This window comes from Lates calcarifer, linkage group LG12 (genome assembly GCF_001640805.2).
Source record: "Lates calcarifer isolate ASB-BC8 linkage group LG12, TLL_Latcal_v3, whole genome shotgun sequence".
NCBI classification, from domain to species: Eukaryota; Metazoa; Chordata; class Actinopteri; family Centropomidae; genus Lates; species Lates calcarifer.
Window position 1 is genome coordinate 14935669 of NC_066844.1, and position 24226 is coordinate 14959894.

Below are 24226 nucleotides of genomic sequence, written 5' to 3' on the forward strand. Positions count from 1 at the left end.
TGAGGATACCATTTAAAGGAAAGAAACTGAAAAAATAAAACACTTCACTGTTCAATATTTCCCCTTTTTAAAACTGAAGGAGTTCATATTGAAAATAAAGCAGCAAAGTGAATGGCAGTGACAGGGGCAGGCATTGGGCTGTGTTGATTGACACTGCAATACTGTCCTATTCCTTTTGATGGGATTAAATTGTCATGACCTCTCAGAGATGGAAATTGAGTGACTGATCTGAGGCTCTGGAAATGTCAACATTATTAAATTGTGAGACCAGTTAATATTTAAAGTATTGAAACTGTAAATGTATGTGCCTATTATATTTTTTTCTTTACTTTTAGCAGCTACTAATTCTAAAGCTCTATTTTTATACAATTAAGTTAAAAAAAAAAAAAAAACTACCAAAATGTTGCAAGACATTTAGTTCTGTCTCCATATTTTTACCCTGATAGGCATGGTAATGGTATTTGTAATTCCACAGATATAACAATACATTGAATAATCTTGCATCAATTGTCATTTGCTTTATTAAAAAAAGATATGAAGATTGAATATTAGACCAAATAATTTGACAAAATGGACATACATTTCTTGTAGATCATCTCACCTGTTACTGATTCATTGGATCTCATTTTCATTTGAAGCTTACATCAAAGTCTTATCCCGCAGTGGTCTATCACAGCAGCTTTAATATAAAGCTAATAACTCGGCAGCTCTTGCCGTACTTATACCGTGGATCAGGGGCAGAGGGGGTAAGTGGGGTGTGAAATAGACTCCAATACACCAGTTAGCTGATGGACACATGAAAGGACTCGGATGGTTGGTTGTCACTCACACCGTCAGATCCGCCTTTGCTCCATCTGAAGTCAAAATATGAATCTAAATAGACTGGAAAATGCATTTTTCTACTAAAAGATCCAAGAAGTGTGGGGGAGAATCATTACAGGGAGTCATTTGGAGCTACAGACTATGCACACTGCCATGCTTGCTCCGCCGTGCAGTAGGAGGGGTTGTAGTGACGCTGTTATCCAATGGGCACCGGCTTCCTCTGGACGGAGCGCAGCATCTCTGTCTCAGCGGCACTTTTGCGCCAGACAAGTAGGGACGGTCTCTCACTCAGCATCCGAGAGGAAGAAACACGGCTCCGGGAATTACTGAGGTGTTTTTTTTTTGGCGAAGAAAACTCTTCTCTTCCCCCCTTTTTTTTTTCCTAACACGCGGCTTTGCAAAAATGAACGTTGGCTGCGTCATCCTGGCGTGTACCTTACTTGTGGGAGCATCCTCGGTAAGATGAGTTAATTTCTTCACGTCTTTTCGGCTAACAGTACTGAGGGAAGTGCTGCACTGCTGTAGTGCTTACTTGGGCTTTTGCAGCGCGCTGCATGAGCCATCGAAAGTGGCTGTGAAAGGCTTACTTTCTCCCCGCAGCGTTGCGCTAAAGGTAACACCATGCGTGTAATCGAGCCTAATACGGCGACGTTTAAGGTCAAGAATATTTTTGTCTAAGTGTGCTGAAAAAGTCACCGACAACTCTGTTCATTAGCATCCCCATCCTCTCGCCTAAATAAACTGCAGTGCTTTATTGCAGAGGACAGTGGTGTCTAGAGGGGCTTCTCGCTGTGTTGGCTGCCATCAACTTCGTTTACGCACGTTTACGCACTGTCATTTCTCCTTGTTTAGATTTCGAGGATTAATGTCTCAGTTAACAACTATAGTGCTTATTTATGGAGAACGATTTAAGGACAAACTAAACGATTAACCAAGGCTTAGCTTACTTTATTTGCAAACTTAGTGAAATAATTTACCACTATCAGCCCTGTTCCCCAAATATATGTAGTAGTAGTAGTTTGTTGAGCTTTGCTGATGTACAGCAGGTAAATAATGAGTTGCCTACAGTATGCGACATGCTGCAATATATTTTCTTTATGAAAAAGCATTGATGAATGAAGTGGAACTGCTGCAACTGCATTCTGTGGTGAATGAAAAGCCTGCTGGATATTGTGCCTGCAACTATGCTTATGTATGAAGAGTGTACTTAGATGTATTTTATTTCTTCATTCTCTTTAACACATACACACACAATCTGTGTGTCTCTCTTGCTCTCAGCATGCAGCATATACTGAATGTTTAGGTTAAACATATCCTGCTAGCCACAATTATCATCTGTATAATGGTTATCATTACTGTCATTATCACCACTTGTGTCACAATTTTTACAGTAATCAACACATGATGATGACAGCATTATCCCTTATGGTAATGATGATTTAATGATGATCACCTTCATTAAAATAATGTATTCTCTCTCAATGTCTCCCGTGTGACTTGATGTGTGACTACAGTGGTTTAACGCAGGTTTATTTAACCTCAGATGTGGATTTGCACACTGTGGCGGTCCAAGTGCAACACACTGAAGTCAGAAATCACTCACTGTAGCCAGAGAGACTGCGAGGTTCAATATCAGTCTGAAAAGGCTGTGAGATCAGCTTGTAACCCCGTGGCCGCAAGTCAATTTGCCAATGCTTAACAGGCTGTCTTGTTGTATTCCTCAGGGGAGTAAGGCAGGCCAGCCCCTCAAACCCCCATGCAGACCAGGCTTCTCCCAGAACTTCTACACAGTGATTGTCTCGAGAGACGTACTGCACGGCCAGAGCATTCTCAAAGGTACGTCTGCCACTGCTGGATTTCATTTATTGACTGGTGATATTTTCTCTTCCCTGCCCAGATGTGTCCTCCCAACCATACAGTGTGATTGAGTGACTTAAGTGTGTGTCTACAAGTGTGTCTGGGGCATATATTGTAGCTCGTGGCTCTCCATCACTCCTAAAGAAGGTCAGAACACACTCCGGTTGGAGCTGTGTGATATAAGCAGCTAAGCTTGAGCACAGAGGTGTATATATTTAAACAGAGGGATCCAGCTGTGATGGAGCTTGAGTGAAAAAAAATCTTGTGATTAAATGTGACACGACAGCAGGTGTGTAATGCATTCTGTTCAAGAGTTGTCATTTGATATGGAGTTTCATTGATGAATGAACACCCAAATAACACTGATTGCAGTAAAAGGAAAAACAATACATCTCTTGTTTTTTTTGATTGACTGAACAGCAGGCTGACAGAACAGGCTAATTTAAATAGTGTGTTCCCTGCTCTGCGTGTTTGCAGCTGGAAGCCCAAAAGTTTTATTTTATTCCCAGTGTTCATTGTAATACATTTTCCAGGCCTTTTATTCTTTCTGTTTTTCAGAGGAATTCAATTCTGTTTTCATTCGCTCCATTTCTTTTCAGTGGAGGCAGTGTACTGAATCTACTGTGAGGTTCATCTCCTGCCATGTGAAATTATGCTGTAGTATCTTCAGGGTGTCTCCTCTATTTGCTGGTGAATCTTTATCATAATGGAAAACAATCCCTCTCAGCCACTTCCCGGGTCCCTATTTGCATAATTGACAGATAAACAAAACCTTTGACTTTCAGCAGATGTGTATCTATAGCATAGACAGGCATAGCATGAAAAAGCTAAAGCTTTAAACTCCTAGAACTGCCCACTACTCCCAAGAAGAGGAGTATGTTAGTATTTTGCAGTATTTACTCTAAAAGTTTCCCCTATAAGAGTCGAGGGTCCCAGTATTTAGGTTGTTACACATTTCCCTCTATTTCTTCCCTGTAACCTGCTCTAGACTGTTACTCGCACTTGCAGGCAGCAGCTCAACAACAGCGTACAATAAGCTTAGCTCTCCCCTGACGCTTTGCTTTTATAGCCAAATATTTGTCTATTGTTACATGAAATGCTATTTGCCAGAAGGAAATGGCATTCTCATTGTAACAGCTGTTTGAGCATTTTCCGGCTGCGAGCAAAACAATTGAATTATTCTGGAGGTTATTTTGTTATTTAGGAGGCTGACAAGGACAGTGCAGCCGGTCAGTGGGGAGCGAGTTTGCCTGAAGGGGATCGGGGCTCAGGGTTTCTGCCTGTTTGGAAATGGGCTGAGGTGTCCTCACTGACCCAAACAACGTTAACAGGGGGTGATGTGTCTAGACAGATAACGTATGTTGGTTCCTCCCCTGTGTCTGTGTGTGTGTTATATGCACATGTGCCGGTGGGGGGGTGTTGCACACACATGTGACATGTCCTGGTGTACATGCTTTATTAGTGGCTAACACCTAAATTCAAATAAAGGTTACGTAAAGCTCAACTGCATCAATTTGATTTAGTGTATGTGCTATATCAGCTCCTGCTTTGATCCCATATTACCTTTGCTCCCAGTCTCTCTCTTTCATTTTGTCTCTCTCTGTGTTTGTTCTGTGAAAATCAATCTGAAAGCCATGCTGTCCTCCCAACTGGCCACTCAAAGGGATATGGGCTGCAGCAGCTTAAGTCCTCATGCAATGATTAATGTGCATCGACTACCCTTACTGAAGGTCTGTTTTCTATACAGTGGGGCACAAAGCAGGAGGAAGGCTTTAATACTAACGCCATAATATGTATAACCTGAAACTGTCACTTTCCAAGAAAATGAATGGGCCAGAGATGAGAAGAGGGAGGGTCTGGGATGCTACAGAGCTGGCTAGGGGGTTGCTGGACCGCTGTGGGCCGTGGCTGTTGTCTCCCTGGAGGGATGGACAGTGAGCGATGGGGGAGGGACCAAAGAGCTGTGGCCCAGCAGGTGCAGTGTGAACCAGGCCTCTGTTTCCAGTCGCTGAACAATGTGTGGAGTGCAGTTCTTTTCATTTTTGTGATTTTTGTCCACTCTCTTATTGTTTTGATAGTGTGTGGGTAGTTTGGGTGTGACTACATAGTGTTTTTGATATCAAATTCATTAAGACCAGTATGAGTTAATTGAATTTGTTGAATATACGTGGTTGTGCAGGTGTTTTCTCACACATATATCATGTGACTAATGTGTCTCACATTATACTATATGTGTACACACACACACACACACACACATACATACATATGTATGTACGTTATCATATATATATATATATATATATATATATATATATATATATATATATGGAGAAAGAGTGGAGAATAGAGAATAGTAGTAAAGAGAGACATGGAATGACATGCAGCAAAGGTCCCCAACTGGATCTGGGTATGAACCAGGTATGCTCAATGTTATGGTCGGGTCCTTAAAGGTCCCCCTACCTGATTTAAAACAATGTATTTAACATTTTGCATGACAGTCTATGATGAGGAGAAATTCTCTCAGTCCACTAAGGAACTCTTTTTCTGTGCTGGTTCCCCACCCTTTGGCTTGTCACCCTGCAGCCAGAAGGTGATGTTCACAGACTGTTTCATTCTAATATGTTTTTAGATTCATTTAAAGGTATGATTCTTCAGTATTTCATTCAAGCATGCAAAAATCTAAAAAACAACAGCATGTCTTTGAAAATGGTCAGCAGTGATTTAAATACGTGATTTATAGTAAATGAATTTTACAAAAACACTGGCATAGTCCTTAAACTTTGCTGCTTTTTCTCCCTGTAGGTAATGTGAAGTGTCTGGTCAAGACTTGAAAGGTCATTTTTGAATTGTAATGCATCATTCAGTGCCCCCTTTGGTCATTCTTTGCCAGCTTTATAGGTTAAAAACGCTGTTATGGCTTTGCGGTTGACCATAAAAGACCTTTGTTTAACTAACTCACAAATCTCTGTGCTGTCGCTAAGTTGTGCTGAATAAATCATCCCATGCTCCCATGGAGATGTTTGTCTGAGAGCAGGGTCAGGATTGGAGGGGGAGGCTGTGGCACACAGGCAAGCAGACAGCCGGGCCTTGAGTCGTGGTCCGTGCAGATTCCTGCTGCGGGCAGATAAGCCATGAAAAGAAATATTCCAGTGATTGCACATCGCTGTGTAAACCATCACCTCGCTCCAAGAGCCGGAACAGACACCTAGGAACACGGACAAGGGGATGTAGCCTCTCCACAAAAGAAATTGATTTGAAATACAGTTCAGTCAGGATAGTGTCTCTTTAAGTCACTGTCAACGCATATTTGAAAAGACAGCAGTGATGAGTTTCACCCTTTGCCCCTCGCTAGTCCTGAGAGACCGCGAACAACAACACATTTAGATGCCTGTCTGACTGCATATTTTTGCCTTATGTCACCAACATTTTGTGACAAACAAAATGAGCTCAGATGATGGATTTACAGGATTACAGAGACCTTGTTCTTGGATAAAAAAAATGCTAAAGATTGATCAATTTTTCAGTGGAGGCTTTTTGAAATACAGCAGAGGGCCACTTTGTTGTGGGAAAATTAGATAAAAAAAAACGATCATAACTTTGTTTTTCTGGCAGACAGCATCATAAGAGATGTGTCTGCTCCTCACCCAAGCATGCAGGATCTTTTCATAAAGCTTGTGCTTTGTCACCTCAACTCTCCAACTTTAAAACAGAGTGGGCATTTTTTCATTTCCAGTCCCTGTGCTGTCTCTTGAATCACAGGATATGGACTTGCTCTATGAAAAGATAATCCACATTTGGGTGTCTGTTCTTGCTTCCTTCATCCCAGGGCTTTTAATTTAAAATTGGGTCTTTCTATTGCAGTTATTTTATAACTGCTGCACTGCATACAGGGGGAAGAAATGACACACACTGTTCTTTTAATCTAAAAGATTAATTTAAGGAGGATCATGCCTCCATCAGCTATACGCTTTCAGCATGGATTTCCTATTGTTTAATTCCATCTCTAAAAGTTACACATACAAAATGACTTGTAACATGACCCCAATTAGACTGCAGCAGGGAAATCTGGCAAGGAGCCATATCTGCTTTGAAACAGCCAGCTCAGTGTTCGCTGTGCTGTGGAGAACTTCTGACTCCTAACCCACTATCCAAAGTGACAGGGCTTTCATAAGTACGTCCAGACCCAAGAACTGAGGAAGGGGGGGTTGGATTACGTTTCCAGGCATTTGATAAGCGGGATGCCATTTTCCTTCTGACTCACGAACGTCTCTCTTGTCCTCCAGAGAGTCTTTCATCTCTGCAGCCAGGACCTGCAGTCTGTGGCGAGCTGATAGAATACAGGTACAGAAGATGAGCCACATCATTTCTCTTTATCTCGCCTGCCTTCTTACCAAACCAAGCTACGCTCCCATATCCCTCAAACTCCCTACAACATGACATACATGCCGAGCCAATTCCATCAAGCAAGCCACCCAAGATATAGTACATGCCACAGCACAATGCTTTTCATCCTGTTTTGTAGTCATTTCCTCAGTGGAGGTAGTAAGTAAAAAAGAGGTTTTGATAGATGGGAAACTGGCTGTCAGCAGAAATATTATTGCCTCTTGTCAGGGCTTCCGTGTGAATTTTATTAGTTCTAGTGCACTGATCTCCACTGGTCTCCTCTTACTGTGAACTGGTATTAGCTTTAGTCTGATGGTTGGTCACTGGGTCATGGCATGTACTCTCATGGAGTTTCATTACAACGCAGATAGTTTCACTGCTTTCGCATCTTGTGCCCAGTGAGAGACAGGCAGGATTCATCTCAACCTCCTCGCATTTATACAGTGAGGAGCTGTCAGAGTCGAACCCTACGTCGAGAGACTCCAGCGCTACGCATGCTGTCTGTTTGCACTTCACTGGGTGAGATTATGCAGTAGATCTACATTTCCTGACAAAACAGAGGTGTGCTAATTGTGCCCTGAATTCTGACCTTCAAGCAGACCTAACCACGATTTTTATCAGACCTCAGATTGTATCTGCAAGAGCTGGCAGCAGTGGGTTAAATCATAGTGATTATAAGAGAAAAAAGGAGAAACTAGGCGCTTCTGATGATGTTAGCCAAAAAGAGAGTCCTTGGCAAGGGATTAACGGATAAGAAAGAGGACTGTGTTGGATAGGGAAGTAGAGACTATATTTCGGGAGTTGAGACAAGGAAAAAAATAATAAAAAATCATGGATTAAGTTTAAAGTGGTGTGGTGTTTAACCCTCCTAATAGATGCCTCTCTCAACACACACTAACAAAAAGCACAAGAAAGCACAGATACACACAGCTACCATTGATGACCTTGTATTCTGTGAATACTATTTGCATTTGTAATCGAACACTCAAACATCTTTTTTTTTAATTGACCACCCTCCCTCATAATCAATGTGTATTAGTGCTTTTGCATGTCAGTGCACCTTAACGATTGGTGACCTTGATCAAGACTCTATTTATTGTTTGTTTTTTTTTTTTTTTTTTGTTTTTGGTTTTTTATTGCAGTGCAGAAATGAACAGTTTTCCCACTAGTAGACCTCACCTCTGTAGTACCTGTAAATGTAACCCAGAATCTACCAGTTCATTACAAAGGTTTTGCTCCCCTCCTCAAGGCCCGGAGGATTTACATGCATCTGAATACAAATCAGGTCTTCGCTATTGAGGTGCTGTTTCTTTAGCTCAAATTATTCACTTGCACATTATCCTGCTTGTTTGAATTGTCACGACAAAGCTCACTTCAATGTCATTTAGGTGGATTATTGGATAGATAATGATTACTACAATTAGCAGAAAAATAAGAAGGTAAACCTACACAAACCCTGCAAAAGAAACTGAAGAGTGGAGAAGCTCAGCGCTAACCTGTCTGACAATAATGTGGCAAAGCTCCGTTTGTACCAATTTTCCATTTCTGTTATCATCAGTCTGAAATTGTGGCTTTTCAAAGTGGCATGGCTTTGAGTCCTGTCAAGTTTTTCTTCTTCCAAGAAATAAAATAACACTCAGAATTCAAAGCAAGAATTCACATACTGTGAAGACTGTAAATATTTTTCAGACATCCGTATACCTATGTGATTTTTACCATTCCGTTTCTCTAGTCGACTTCCATCAAGCCCAGCCTGAATGTTTAGAGTCTTATGTGCCACTTCTGTGATGGTTGTAATTACTTTGGAGTGGATCTCTATCAGGAGAGGATTCACAAATCTTCACATCCATTCAGTCCTCCTTCCGCACCCCAAGGAGAAAGGAAGAGGAGGAGGAGAGTTGGACACTGAGGGCAAGAGATGGCACATTTGAAGGCATTCTTGAGCATCATCCTTTCAAGTCAGCTTCTCCTTGTGAAGCACACCATGACATTTTCCCAAGCTTCCAGCGTGTCAGATAGAAATGTTTATTTCAGCAGGATAGTTTCAAGTCTGGTCCGGATTTGAAACCAAATAATCTCGGGCACATCAAGTTCATGTGCATATTTTACAATATGTGTTTGCTGAGTGATGAGCTACCCTAGTTGCCCTCTGGCCCAGTTGCACCTCTTTGCCCCTCCCCCGGTTCATTCCTGATTCAGGGGCTTGAAGTGACATATAGCTTCGCACTTTATTGATGAATTACAGCCAAGCGGTTTGACCTTGTGCTGCCACTTGACCTCACATGTTCTGCAACGCTCATATCCTCGGTCGGCAGCACTGGAGGAGATGAAAAACATGGCACAATCAAAATGATTTACGTTTGGCTTGACTTGACGCATAGATCCTTCTAAGCTGCCACTAAATGCATCTCCAGAGGGCCACTCTGTATTGTAGTGTACAGCCATTTCTGAAGCTATGGGGCTTTTGCTACTCTATCGCCTTAATTAAAAGACTACACAGTCAAGATGCCTTTGTTCTACAAACTCTAATATCAAAAAGGTCCCTCGCCGGAGAGGGACTCGTGCTATACTTCGTCCTTTGGATTAATTCAGCCTAGAATCCATATATGATCAGGACGCCTGCATGTTCTTGTCTTGATCATGTTCTCCTGTTGATTTTTGTTAAATGCGTAAACACAGTTATTTATTTAAATATCAACACAGTATATTTTGTGCATTGTGTGTATTTGCATGTGTGTGCGTGTGTTTGTAGGCAGTGCTCCATCCAGAGGGTGATTATCTTAAATGGAGAAATTAAAGGATTACAAACCAGCCCAGTAATCCAGCTGTCAATCTCATGGCTCATTAGTAAGCAAAGGAGAGGGATGAGGGAGAGAGAGATATACAGCACACACAGAGAGAGAGAGGGGGGGGGGGGGGTTGGGGGGTCGAGACATACCTGTTTTTAGTGGTATAATGTAGATGTAAACTTGTCAGACTTTTCTGTATTCTCATATTAATTAACAACTTTCATTACCAAGATAAAGGTATTGATTTCATCTTAGCTGTGGAAACAGCATGATCTGACTGTAAAATTCGATTTGCCAAAGACTGATTTAATATAGAAAATATGACTTTTATGAAATTGCACATTTCAGTATTAATACTGAATGAAAGTAAAATGAAGGTTTGACATTTCTCATAATTTCTATTTGAAATTAGATTGTTTTGCACTCTTGATTGCAACTCAGCGTCATGCTCATAATTTGGCTTTGGCTAGAAAAGTGGATGTTGTCACGCTACTCAACTGTTTGGGTTGAGTACATTAAACTGCATTAGGATATTCATTGGAGCATGGCGGCGTACATCAGAATCCATCATAATGATTCACATTGTATTGTACCTTGTACTAGTAAAAATTCATATGCCTAGTGCTGGCAAGTGCTCATAGTTGCTGCTATTCACAGTTTTAAATAGCAAATGAATGAGTGCAACTACAATGACGTATACAGCAACATATAAACTCTGTGTGTGTGTGTGTGTGTGTGTGTGTGTGCGCTGCAGATTAGCCTTGGTGTTGAAAGATATACAGCTTCCCTGCCATTTTTCACCAGGCTCTGAGGCACATAAAAGAAACAGTTTGGGAAACGATGGCACCATAAAAAGAAAATAGAAACACAAATCCTGACTCCATCGTGGAAAAAGGGGTAGAAATTGCATCTCCTATGGCAGTGCCGCTTTTTGAATTGGATTGTATCAATTTGCTGTCTATTTTGATCTAAAAAGCACACTACGTGCAGGCTTATTTGCCCATGCACAATGACTTGTGGATGCCCACTGCTGGGAACTCTTCCGTGTGCAGCTCATATCATCTCATTTAATTTGAACCTCACCATTCTCTTTTGTTTTTTTTTACTTATCATAGATTGCAACTCGCCCATTCAAGTGTCTCTGAGCTTGAATTTATTTTTTCCCATCAAACTTTGAGTTAGGATTTAAAGGGAGCCATTGCTTTTAATCTTGCTGTCATGTTATAGACAAGGTTTCTAGATGTATTTTGTAGTACCTGTTACCTCTTGAGCAATGACTTGCTTGCTTTGTTGAAAAAAAAAACACTATTGTTGCTGGAGTGAAGTTTGATTGCACTTACTGTAGACAGACTGTCTGAAAGAGCTCACTCTGGCTATGATTCAGATGGCTGATTTGGAAATCACAATACGGAACCATGCTTCCTCCTGTTGTGATGCAGATTTGTCAGTGGGGGGGGCCAAACAAATCGACAAATATGCTTTGCTGACCAGAATGAACAGAAGATATTCTGCTGTCGAACTGTAACACAATTTAATCCATTCTGTTTCCTGTTCTCTCTCATCATCACCTGCTCTAATGTCAGTAAAGAATTGAATCTCACTATGTTTTTATGGCTTACTTTGCTTTCTCTCTGTTAGCACATCAGCTCAGCTGTCTTTCTGTTTCTCTTTCTCTCAAAACCTGAGGGAGCTCATCATGCTACTGTATCACTGACTCCCGTACGGATCCATTTCCTCAAAAACTCAGACACCAAACAAAGCACGACTCACTTGTCTTATTTATATCTAGAGCCACACTCATATCGAAACAGGTCACATACACAACTTGTACCCTACGCACATACACAAACTGACACACTTTAACGCTTACTGCGGAGGTTAATTCATTGTAGCAGAGGCCCCTGTAGGTATCTGCACAAATGTTAAATGTGCCATTTTAATATTAGCTTTGACCTCGAGTTGGGCTTCTTCTACATTATAATAATCCTACTTGCACACTTGTATGTTTCCAATCTCTGCTGAAGAACAAGCACAGAGTTAAACTGCCAGGAAGAAAAGATTAATTTCTAAATCTGATTGTACCTTTTGCACTGCTTGCACACTTCTTGACATATTTGTGTGTGATGTGGATAGAGGCACACTGCAAATACCCATGAGAAGATTATAGCCATCGGCTAGCAACAGTCAGATACCCACATAAAGCACATTACTGTGCCAAAGACGTCCCAGTCACACACACAAACGTGTCTTTTGTTGTCTCTGCATAACAAGATATAGTTTTTTTTCAAATATGCTTAAACTTGACGTTCAGCATTTTAGTCTTTATTTAGTGAGAGCCTGGTAATTTGTACAAATACAGAGGAAAATCTGGGCTTGAGAACCCTCTTTTTTGATTGAAATATGGGAGCAAATCAATAGAGCCCTCCTCTACGCTGGCAACGTGCAACGCAGACACATGCTGGTAGCATCGATCACAGCTTCAGAAGAATCACAGTTTTCCTCTCCTGCACCGCTCTGTCTCTCTGCATGCCTCTCTTCCCCTCTCGTTCTCTTTCTCTTGTCTCATTTCTCTCTGTAGCCTCGTATAGGTTTTCAGATAAAAATAATAGCTCTGAGAACCAACAGAGAAAAGAGGCATGGGGTGGGGGGTGGTGGAGGGGTTGGCGTTGGTGACAGTGTTTGCGCTCTGCACCACAACCCAGCAGTAAAACAATAAGAGCCAGTCTGACTAACTGTGGCCTCTGGGAATAGAAACCTTCTTATTGCCATAAACAGCAATTTAGCCTGGGTAAAAGAAAAACGGATGCAGCCATATTACTGTGTCATCATGATTACAGCCACCACAGGGCTGTGGCAAAGTGAATGATGGCTGTTACATCCTGGCACCTATTTAAATCCATCGTCAAATTTATAGCTGTGTAAACCAGTCTAACATCAAGGCTAATCCAAATGATGACACATCAGAGCTGCCACAGATAAATGAAAGATGTTCTTCAGGCTCCAGCTCTGTAGTTTGGGGCTCATCCCTTGCTGTGTCTGTGTTTGTTTAAAGGAGAGAGATTGTTATTGTGATGGAATTTGCATACAGTAGTTCATGTCTGTGCTTAAACATGTAGCATTTTGATTTGCTTCTTATAGGTTACTGGCTGAACATACTTTAGTCATCTCTAATCTGAATTCTAACCAGAGGATATGGGAAACAGCTCTCTAAAAGTATCATTATGAAGCCGGGAGTTAAACGTCCTGGCTGAATAAACTCTGCTGCTCTGCAGGGCCATAGGCCTACTGTGCATAACTTACCTGTCATGAATAAACATCCACCATCCGTACCTAGATATCTGGTGGGTCTCCTGATTTCAAGCAGTGATTCACAGCTTGATTTGCATTTCTGTTATGCTTTTCCAAGATTATATTAAACTATTCAAATACCACGTTATGCTTTGACCACGGTGATGGCCCCGATTGTTATTTTTAACTCTGCTTTCGTGCTTAGGTCAGGTTCGGGACCTGTAGAGATCATTATCTTAGAGCTAGGGTGAATGTTGGCAACAATTCAAGACCCTCTTCTACCTTCAGGCCCTGTAGCACGTTCGATGGAATGTGAGGAGGAGTTGGAATTAGACCTGAACATCAGTCAAGTCATATGTGCGATCAACACTGCAAGCTGCATTAAAACTTTACACTGAACAGTGAAGAGTTGCAAGTGAATCAAATGTACTTGACATTGGGATGTTTGGTGTGCAGGGTGTTCCATGGCAGGCTAGTACTACTTGTATAAATGTTACTCAGATCAAGTAATGTTTTGATGGCATCTGAGAAGTATAATAAGAGAGAGTTAATACATAAAGCAGAGAAGAGTCTTGATCTCTGGTGATTATTTCAGTATTACAGTTGGTAATATGAGCTAAATCAATTACAACTGTGTGAAACTTTTGTTTCCTGCTTGAGCATCCACACTAGTGTCAAATAATGCTGCTTCCTGTGATGCACATCATGACTTTTGTCAGAGAGACAACCTCTGTCTCTCTCCCTCCTCAATGTTCTATTTTAATCTCTTCACTCTTCTCCTTATCTACCCTTCCTGTGCTTAATCTGCATCATATTAGGTTTGCTACCTTTCACTTTCGAAATTATCTTAGTGCTGTGGGGGAGCTATTGTTACTGCCCTCTCAGATTAGCTTCAAGCATAGCTTAGCCTACTAGCTAGGTCTCTAGTCACTCACAGGTAACACAGTGTTGCTAACTGTGCTAATTTTCTTGGCAAAGTGATTTCTTGCCATAACTTAATCTGAATCTTTGAAGAGCTGGAGATAATTATTCAGAAATTGTGATGTGTCATTTTTTGTTATTCCTGAATTTCAATTAGATTGTTAAAAGAATCTGTAAAAAGTAATGTTGGTAATGGCTTTATTTTTTCCAACAATTACAGTCTAAATGCTGTCATTTTGGGGATGACTTTGTTCTGACGGTTTGGTAAAGTAATGCTCACTTTAGGACATTTTGTTGTAACATGGTGAAAACAGTCTTCTGAACTCAGTGCTCAACCTGTTGAATGCCTCACTGCACTTTGGTTGTTTGGGACCGAGTTTTGCATGTCTGATGAAGTCACTTGTTCAAGCACCTGCATATTTTATTTGTAGTTAGTACTCAGCCTTGTTCATGTTTGCCCTCACATAATTTGTATCATGCAGGTAAAGTATAAGCTTCCATTTTAATAGGAAAAGTGATTTAAAAAGAAACAGCTGCAGCCTTAAAAGTTGAGCCAACTTTATTAATGTAGCAACTGCATTTTAAGGCCCTGCTTCAGTATTTGCATTACTTGTGGTAATGTTAATGCTGTTTGGAGAAGGCAGCTTTGTTTAAGTACGTATAGTATGATACTGCTCAGAACATGTGAACACACAGCCACACTGGCACCAAAAATATTCTATTGATAGTGATTTTACTCTGTGAAATTGGTAAATATCTCAATTCGTGCTCTGCAGTTCCAAATCACAGTATGTATTTCTCATTCTAATTTAATCAAATCTTAGCATTCATTTCTCAGCTGCCAACAGAGGAGAAAATGCAAAAGAATTGCTAACTTTGTTTTGCTAATAGGCATTAACGGAGAATGGTAGCAGTGCCAAAATGTTAACTGTACCCTGCAAATACTTGAAGATGCTGTTCACAATATTCTCTTAATCATCAACCCCCCTCCAGTTATTCACATGTTTAATATGCAGAAGCCACATCCACTTGTCACAACAATTTTAACTGTAAAAACAGCATCCAAAAAGAACGGGGAACATCACAGATATAGACAGACAGTTTCTTATATTACTGAATCGTAAAGATGCGACTGAATTCACACACGCACACACACACACACGCACGCACGCACATGCACACACACACACACACACACACACACAGCCTAACAGAGAGTGAGACAAGATCGTTTTATTTGCTGGTGTAATTCTATCAAGCAAAGACATCATCAGGAATGGGTCACACATGGATCACTAGCCTTAAGCCTCCTCCCCACTTCTCTTTCCTCTCCTCTCCTCTTCTCTCCTCTCCTCTCCTCTCTGTGCTGTCTTCCCTTCTCTCTATTTTGATTTTTCTCCCTTTTCTTCCCCCTGAAAGACTTTTAGATCCAATTTGCAGTCCTCCCTGTGCCTGCGTTGCCATCTCTCTCAGCTTCAGTGTATTCACCAGCCTGAAGCTCTGTGTGAACTTCTCTTCACACTCTGGAGATTGTATCTGTCATTCCAGGGAGAAATGGAGCAAACAGGGAATAAGATGTTGACAGTGGATGTCCTTTTTCACTATTTTATAGAACATATGATACATGGTATACATATTTTTATAGTTCTGTGTGTGATTGTGCAAGTGAATATGTGTGTGCTTGAGCTTCCCCCCGTTTTCAATAATCTTACTACACACCACCACAAGTCAGAAGCAGGGCCCTTGCAGGCTGCATTCTAAATACTCTCAAGGCTGGAGGCAAAGCAACATGAATTTCAATGAATTATTAAACAGGATTATTTATTTACTTCCTCCGCACCCTGAACCACCTAACTGGCAAATCTACATAGCATTTTTTCGAACCTGTGGCACATTTGTATGCATAATTTACTCTCATGGCTGAATATTTTCTTTAGGATGCTGAGTTTAGTCTATTCTCTGTACACCTTTGGGAATCACCCCAATGGACTTTGATTAGATTGCACTGCACGAATCTTCAAAAAGAGATTGATTTTGAAATGTCAATTAGCATATTTTGTTTTGTGGCCATCATATGGTGCTTCTGAATTGTGGTCTGCTTTAGATTAATTACATTGTGTGAATCAAATGATATTGTTCTTTTGGGTGAGTTTACACCAAACGGATATGTTTGTGTGTGTGTGCGCGCGCACAAGTGTGTGTGTTAGACTATGTTGGCTGTGGGAGAAAGAGATGAATAAGCGAGCAGAGGGCTGGAGCCCTGCCAGCCCGTGAGACTCCGACGCACTGCAGATGAGCCAAACCTCCATCCATTCACATGGAGCTCTTCATGGTGGGGTGACGACAAGCTCCCACCATCAGTGTGTTGGTCAGAATTTGTGTGTTGCTGTTGATGTGTACCGTGATGCTGTAGCAGTTTCCATTAAAAGATATTGTGCCATCTTAAAGGCATGATTAAATATCAATCTGAACCCCATGAGCCAACAACCTTGGTTTTAATATGAAATTTTTTAATGAGAAAAATCTTACCAATCTTATGGTAAACATCATTATGTATTTATAAAACCCTGCTTTGCATCATTAACGGCACAGCACACATCAAACATGGCACCTTAATAAAAAGCTAACAGCCCATGTGTAACTGAGGCGCAGAGTGTGTGACCTATGCAAATAACACACAGATGAAATGTAAATCAAGGTAAATGAAATGACACCTCCATTCCTGCTGTCTGAGCCAACCAGTACAGCTTCACACTGCCATTCATGGGGTGTGATGAAGAGTCCGGGTGTGTGGTCAGAGATATCAGCAAGACTAACACTGCAGTGATGGAGGATCCTGCAGGAGGGCAGTTAGACTACAGCAGGATCCTCCTAATATTACTGCCAGGGGTGCAGCATGTGCTTGAAAACACTGATAGAAATATGAGTGTTGTGTCTGGACTGACTCAGTTAATAAATGGACCCCTCAGGGCTAATAAATGCACATGAATTGTGGTGTGTTCTACAGGCTTTCTCTGTAAATATGACCAGACACCCTGTCTTCTACCAAGATTTATGATTCTAAAGGAACTGTTGTCAGCTTTACCATAAGAAAGCTACAGAAACTGCTTGTTTACCTATGCACATGTATGAACAGTCTTTGTAATTAATTGGACAGCATTTGTTTTGAAAATGTATTTATTCAAATATGCTCTGTGTGTGTGTGTGTGTGTGTGTGTGTGTGTGTGTGTGTGTCTATACACACACAGACACACACACACACACATATATATATATATACTCACACACATGCCCACAGCAAGGAATTTTCAAATAATCTTTTACCTGTCAAATCTGGAAGTTGTATTGTGAATGCAAGTTCAGAAGTCAACTTTCCTGCAAAGAGATATGCAAAATGCTAAGAGGGAAAAGACAAAAGTCAAACACAAATTGCTTTCTTTTGGATGGGAACCCAGAAACCAAGTTTCAGAGGGAGCAGAAAAGCAAAAAGTCAAAGATGTCCTCCCACACAAAGGAAGAAGCAAACTTGCGTACAGCTGCAGCTCTAGCCAGCACATGGCTGCCACCATGAGAAAAAAAAAAAAAAGAATCTGCTGCTTTTCTCATTATAATGAGAATGTTTTCTGGTTATAATGAGATCTTTTCACCATTGTAACACAATACTTTTATGTTGTAGTTGTATATTTTTTTAAATAAAATGACTTACTGTTGTAACAGTACTTTAATTCCAAAGAAGATCAGTTAGTGTCATGTTATCACAAGAAACATTAACATGTTGTAGAGTGAGTTATAGGTTCAGTCAAAACTAATGTGAAGATATTTTCAACAGACAACAAGAGTATTGACATTTTGTTTAAATAATGTGGTTAGAGTGAGAATTTAAATGCTGTTTACATAAGCAAACAAATTAAACTCAGCAGCTGAAAGTTTTTATGAAAGGTCTGTTAGGTAATAAAATACTGATCCTGAATTTGGGCACCTATGGGCGCATTAGATGTCACTGGTAATACTATTTCCTAAAAAAACATATTCTTTGAACATTTTTCTTTATCCATGCATCCACTGTGCTCTATAATGGAAAAATCTTGTTATGTTTCATACCAAGCAAACTTATCTTAATAATTTAAATAATTCATTGTCAATTTCTGTGATGTCCATGGGCTACAATGTCCTCTCATTAATTTTTGACGAGATCTTGTTATTACGACATACCAACTTATCCCTAAGAAAAAAATGTCTTGTTGAAAAAGATAAGTTTGTATGTCACTCTAATGAGGAAAGTTTGCTGTAATAATGAAATAAGTACTGTAATGGTAAGAAAACTATGTGTCATAACTGTGAGGAAGTGAGCAGATTGTTTTCTCTCATGATAGCTGCAGAACAGTTTGACCAACTGTCCTCTGCCTGTGCACAGTGTTGTAGAGAGGGAATAAATTTCATCTGATTGTTGAGTTTGACAAAGCTGGTGCAGAGCAGACCTCTGACCTCTACCTCTCTTTGACCAGTCAGGCCAACAGGGTGCATGCCATCATCTCTTCCACATGTACACTATGAAGTAGAGTGGAACCACAGGAAGTAGTTTGATGTGTAAGCTCTGTGCTGCATCTGACGGCGCTGAGCGCGTGGGCTTGGGTCTGGCAGGGGCCTCCCAGGAGGGCCTCACCTCCGAGCTACCCGCTCCTGAACATCTCTTTAAAGTGCTAGGGGAAGGTTAAGTGCTGACAGGGGTGCATAATGGTTTCCTCAGGTTCTGCTACGTTGAAAGAGCTATGCTGCGTTGTCATATGTAGTCTTGTAAATGCTGCTGAATCAAATCCAGCTGAGCCGAGAGCCGAGTGCTGCAGTGCTCAGGTTACATGGCCAACATAATCATCAGAGAAATGGCATTATTCAGCCTGGCACGATGCTGATGCGCTCTGACATAATAGAATACATAAAGGATGTGTGAGGGAAGTTGCATTAAATATCTCTCAGGGCTCCTCCCTTTCATCACATGGCCATGCACTGCAGCATCCACAGCAGGGTCTACAGGAGGAGGGCTGCGCTGATGACATGCTGTCGAGTAGAAACAAGGTGAAGAGCTGAGCTGGGCTAACGTAGGCAGACAATAGCGTTGTGCCTGCTGCTTTCTGTACGTCCGCCTCTGTTCCAGTCTATCCCACTGTCTTTTTCTGTATACATTTCCATTTCTCTCTCTCTCTTCGGCATCATCATTTTTCATCCTGCTCTGCTCTTTGACATTTATCCCCCCTCCTCATTATTCACCCCCCTCCTTCTGAATACGCTTTGGTGTGGTCTCTTGTCTAGCTTGTGTTGAACCTTTCTGTAATGCCTCTGCCCATTTTATTTGTTTTACCGAATCAAGGCCACAACAGTGAGCCCCTGACAGGCCTCTCCATCATGCCCGGCCTAGTGATTGATCTCAGATGGGCTTTGGAAGACTAAGGACTTACAAAACAAACAAACAGTGCACACACAAGATGCATCTCACCTACACCAACGTACTCTTCCCAATGGTAGCTGACGTCAGAGTTAAATGGTGAAAGTTAAATGAACTGAATTTCTGTCTTGTTCACTGTTTGATTAAGATGAAGTAATTTCCAGCACGTTTCTCTGCTTAAGATGTGAGCACTCACAGTAAAAGCCCTTTTATTCACACTTATTTAGATTAGGCTCCATCAGCCCATTAGCATGGATGCTGTGGCCCCTTGGCAAGAGCTCTACTTCTGACATCCAACTCAATCATTTATGCTGGCCAGTGCCAGTGTCCATGTCCAGCACAGAAAGATGGCACATGGGCAGGGGGTGGGCAGCCTGCTCCTCAGATGGTCTCACTACATTTAAATCAGCACAGTTTTAAATAAATCACATATTGTGAGACAGGACAACATTAACTTTATACATTTTGTCTGTACATGTTTTGCAGCTGTCTAAATCAACCAATATTGATTCATCAAGCTCTTTCAGTGTCATTACAAAAGAGGAAACTACCTCAGCTGTTTGATTACTACATGTGTGAAATGGGATCCAAACTGCACCACAGCCTGCTTCCATTTACACAGAGGGCTCCACTGATAACAAATGATAACAGCAAGATCTCAGAGGGATGTCTGGGTAAAATGGTCGGCTCATTCGACAGATTACTGCGACATGCAGGGCTGCAATGACAAAGCATTCAGAGTGAGAAGTGTATTGATGAGTATATGCATATAGGACAGACGGTTTGTGTCTCATGTGACACATTAGAAGGTAATGAGAAGAAACACGAGTGAGGCACAGAGAGGAAGAAGTTAGAGTCGGAGGTGCACAAACTGTCTTGAGACACAGCAAAAAGACAAGATCATCACTGAACACTTATCACCAGAAACTACTGAGATTTCTCTTTCTGCTCCTTCCCTGTGGATTTATCTCCACTCCTCTCTCCTGTCTTTTCTCTCTTTTTCCTCTGCTTGCTCTCTCATGCTTCACTCTGCTCTATTTTCTATTGTTCACTGATGCCCTTTGCCCTTTTGCCCCACTGGCCTCTTTCCTGCATAAACACATTCCATTAACTGTAAGATACTTATTTCAAATAATTCACAGGCAGCGTGTAAAGGTTGACTGTGTTGAACTTGAATTATACTTCTGCCAAAATGTTTCATAATTACATTCGAATGGGCTCTGGGGGGCTCTTATTACTATATGATATGAATTCCCGCAGGTTTCTCTTTATCGTTGCTCATTGAAATGCCACCAAATGTGACATTTAGACCATCTGAAGTACTATTTTATTTCTGTAAAAGGGGTTTGGATTTTACATGATTAAACTGTCATTCTCAATGTACATACAGTATGAGGTCCGTTAGTGCCCGCTATATCTTCAGGAAGTGTTGAATCAGGACTATACTGGGAGTGGAATGCCAATTCCTTTCAGGGTGAAAGCCATCAGTAACTGAAACACTAAATCATTACTCTTTAATTGAATTGGAGTTGTACTATTTTTCCTGGTTATTTGCTGGAACAACAGAATCACTTCTCATCAACGTGGGCATGTCAGCGAGAGAGTGAGTTAGTGGTGGGGCGGCAGACAGACAGAAAGGATGACTGAGTGAGGTAATGAAATTCCCGCGTGGCTTGTCCATCCCCAAGCTCGGCACATTAATGAATGAGCAGAACTCGCCCGTCACTCTGGAATTAGAGCACACACACACACACACACACACACACAACAACAATAGCCCCCCATCCCTGACGAGGAGCGCGGGGCAGGAGGGCTTCAATTTGCTTCTCCTCTCCCACAGAGCTTGGCATTCAGTAGAGCGTTCCTTATTCAGAGAAAGCATCCGCGGCAAAATAAAACTAGTGCCATCTGCTCCATCTCCCCTTGCTTCCTACCACAAAGCAGATGATTATCAACTGGAGCCTGCTCAGCTTCAGCAGAGCACTGAAGCATCTCAGCCAGCAACCAAAATATCAACTGTTTGAATTTGGAAACTTTTGACAAGTTGCAGGCTTCCTGTTTTGCTCGTAGATACTCTGTAGTGTGCTTGTTCTCTGTAGACATGATCCATTGACATTTCATACAGTACAACACATTTTTCAAATACCAGCCATAATTACATTTTATGTAACGTTCTGAATGCACACTTCTGTATTTAACATTGTCAGCATTAATACCATGGTAATAATGGTCTGAATTGCATCTAGTAACAGTGTGTGCTTTGAAGGCTGAAATTTTGCCCGTTCTGCGCTCTGTACACAGACACGCAATCATGGCCAAAGGACAGCCAGAAACAATAGAGGACACTAGAAATGGAGACCACAGGGGTCCATTCATACCATTCCGTGCTTGTCTTTATGGAGAGTGTGTATCTCAGCATGCCACTGTGTCACATCACACTAGCACACAATTAGTGGTAGTTACATTAGCAAGCTTTGATGACTGAAGATGTCTTGTGAGAGATTTTCCACATAGCGAACATTCAGATAAGTCTAGTGTTATTCTATATTTTTCTTATCATCAACAAATCCAATTAAAAGACCAAAGTCAACACAGGTTGATCCTACTAACAAGTGTTGCGTTGCCGTTGCCAAAACCTGATATACTGTAGCTTTTTCCTCAGTGCCATACAGCTACACTGGTGCCCAAAAACAATTAAAAACAAATCAGTGAGCCACACCATTGCACTGGCTGACATGTTCCCTCATTACCATGAACACACGCACACACTGTCCTGCTGCTGTAAGTCTTCGCTAGCACCAAATCCACAGCTGAAAAGATTTGCCAAAAACTACAGTTCCCACCTGCTTAAAGGAATTCATTAATGAATTAATTATTTAATTTTAGTAATGAAATCATATATGTGTACATTTGTCTACATTTTTATCTTTATTTGGAACTAATTGTAATTTATTTATTTGAACAGGGACAGTGTTAAAATAAAACATTATCCTTACATAAAAGAAAGAGAGATGCCTTGTACCAGGTTTTTAGCTAAATCATAAATTTCCACCTGTAGTGCCTGAGCAGGTAGATGAAACAATACATTGATGACAGAAAAAGATGCAAATGGAGTACAAAACACCAAGTCATAAAATATTACAAAGATTCCCCTCCCACTCCAACCCCCACAGATATGGGCTATAGGAAAGCATTAAGAGATTGACCAACACATTGTTGGTTCTGCACCACTCAGCAGATTTGTTGACAATGACAAAAACAATGGATAATGCCAACCTTATCCATAAATCATAGCAATCACAGCCAGTTCAGGAAAAGGTGATCTATCACCAGTGTTGTGGTCATTGGTAATCAGAGTACTGGTGCCTATAAATTGATTCAATTGGCACATTTATAGACTCTCTCCCTCTGTCTGGCTCATTTTTTTGGATAATAACAGTAGACCACAAAGAATCGGAGAGATTCCTCGGTGCAAACATCAAATGCAGCATTATCCTCTGTGGCATTCAATATGAAAGCTTTCTCTTTTATGCAGATTGGTGGCATTCTCTTTGCTTGTCACCCTCACACTGTTTGAGACAAGTGTATGTCCTGCCTGTCATTGTACATACAATGTCCACCCTATCACAAAATGGATTTTCAATAGAAAAGGCTCCCTCCCCTCCGCCCTAATCCGATTTGCAGCCTATTTGTATGCCTTATAAAAGCCTTTAAGTCTGCCGCTTGGCTTGGCTAGTCTTTTTTTTTTTTTTTTTTTTTTTTTTTTTAAACAGCACAGATCTGGGAGACAGAGATGACATGAGGACAGAGAGAGAAAGTGGAGCAGAGATAGAAGAATAGAGATGAAGACATGGAGGGACAGAATGTAACGCAGCGAGGCAGCCTTTCAGCCAAGTGAGCGAGACAAACCAGCATGCAGACAGGAGGACACACAGCCTCTGCATAGTCTGCACAGTCTCTCCACTGCTGCGGTTTTTCTCCCATACTGGGGGAGCTTAAGCTGAATAGCTTAAGCAATAATTTATCTACCATTCATATGAAAAATGGAACACATGCCAATAGACGAAAGCGCACACACGGGAGACACACAAGTGTACACAAACACAGGAAAACAGAGACGGGAAAGATTACAGACAAATCATACGAGGGGATTTCACAGTGAATCAATTATCACTGCTTCCATCCGTGTCAGGCAGGATCATGGTACGAGGTGAGCTGAAAGGATGGGAGGTTACAGGGATTAGAACCCACAGTGAAGAGCAGGAGGAACAAGACAGCCACAAAAGGAGCAGGATGACCAAGGCCTCAGAGGTAGAGTTTCTAGACAGGTTAGGCTTTGTAGGAGGAAAGCTGTGGACCATAAACAACGTGCAGGCTTATTTTGTAGAGGCTGTTCCAACAAACCACAACACTTTAAAACCTTTTTATGTCTTATGTTGCACTGTTGTGCCTCCTCTGATAACACCAGGTGAAAAGAGCACCAGGCTGAGCCCAGGAAGTTTCCAGCTGTCACTGTTTGTGTTATTAGTGGAACTCTAGAGAAACAAGACTGGGGATTGAGAAGAGAGTAAGGTTTGCTCCAAGCCATGAGGAGGCACTACACTGGACCTAATGGCTGCCAGTCCCCCTCCTTAACACATTTGTGTGTGCGCGCGCGTGCCTGTGTGTGCTTGGGTGATCGCACATGTGTGCAGACACAGTGGGAATGCATCGCTATTTGCAT

At 41.3% G+C, this 24226-nt stretch overlaps 1 protein-coding gene and 1 non-coding gene across 2 annotated transcripts in view; one reads left to right on the forward strand and one right to left on the reverse strand.

Annotated features, from left to right (window-relative positions):
* The first annotated feature begins 1033 nt into the window (after positions 1–1033).
* The window catches only part of LOC108885614 (cadherin-4-like), a 182670-nt gene continuing 159477 nt past the window's right edge, over positions 1034–24226 (forward strand). Inside the window, 2 exon segments of the mRNA XM_018680029.2 lie at positions 1034–1279; positions 2547–2658. Of these exon segments, the coding sequence (XP_018535545.1) occupies positions 1226–1279; positions 2547–2658 (166 nt within the window). The 5' untranslated portion in view covers positions 1034–1225.
* LOC127143141 (small nucleolar RNA SNORA23) lies at positions 17222–17359 on the reverse strand. Its single transcript, XR_007814366.1, has one exon. It is a non-coding gene; the product is annotated as a small nucleolar RNA SNORA23 (small nucleolar RNA).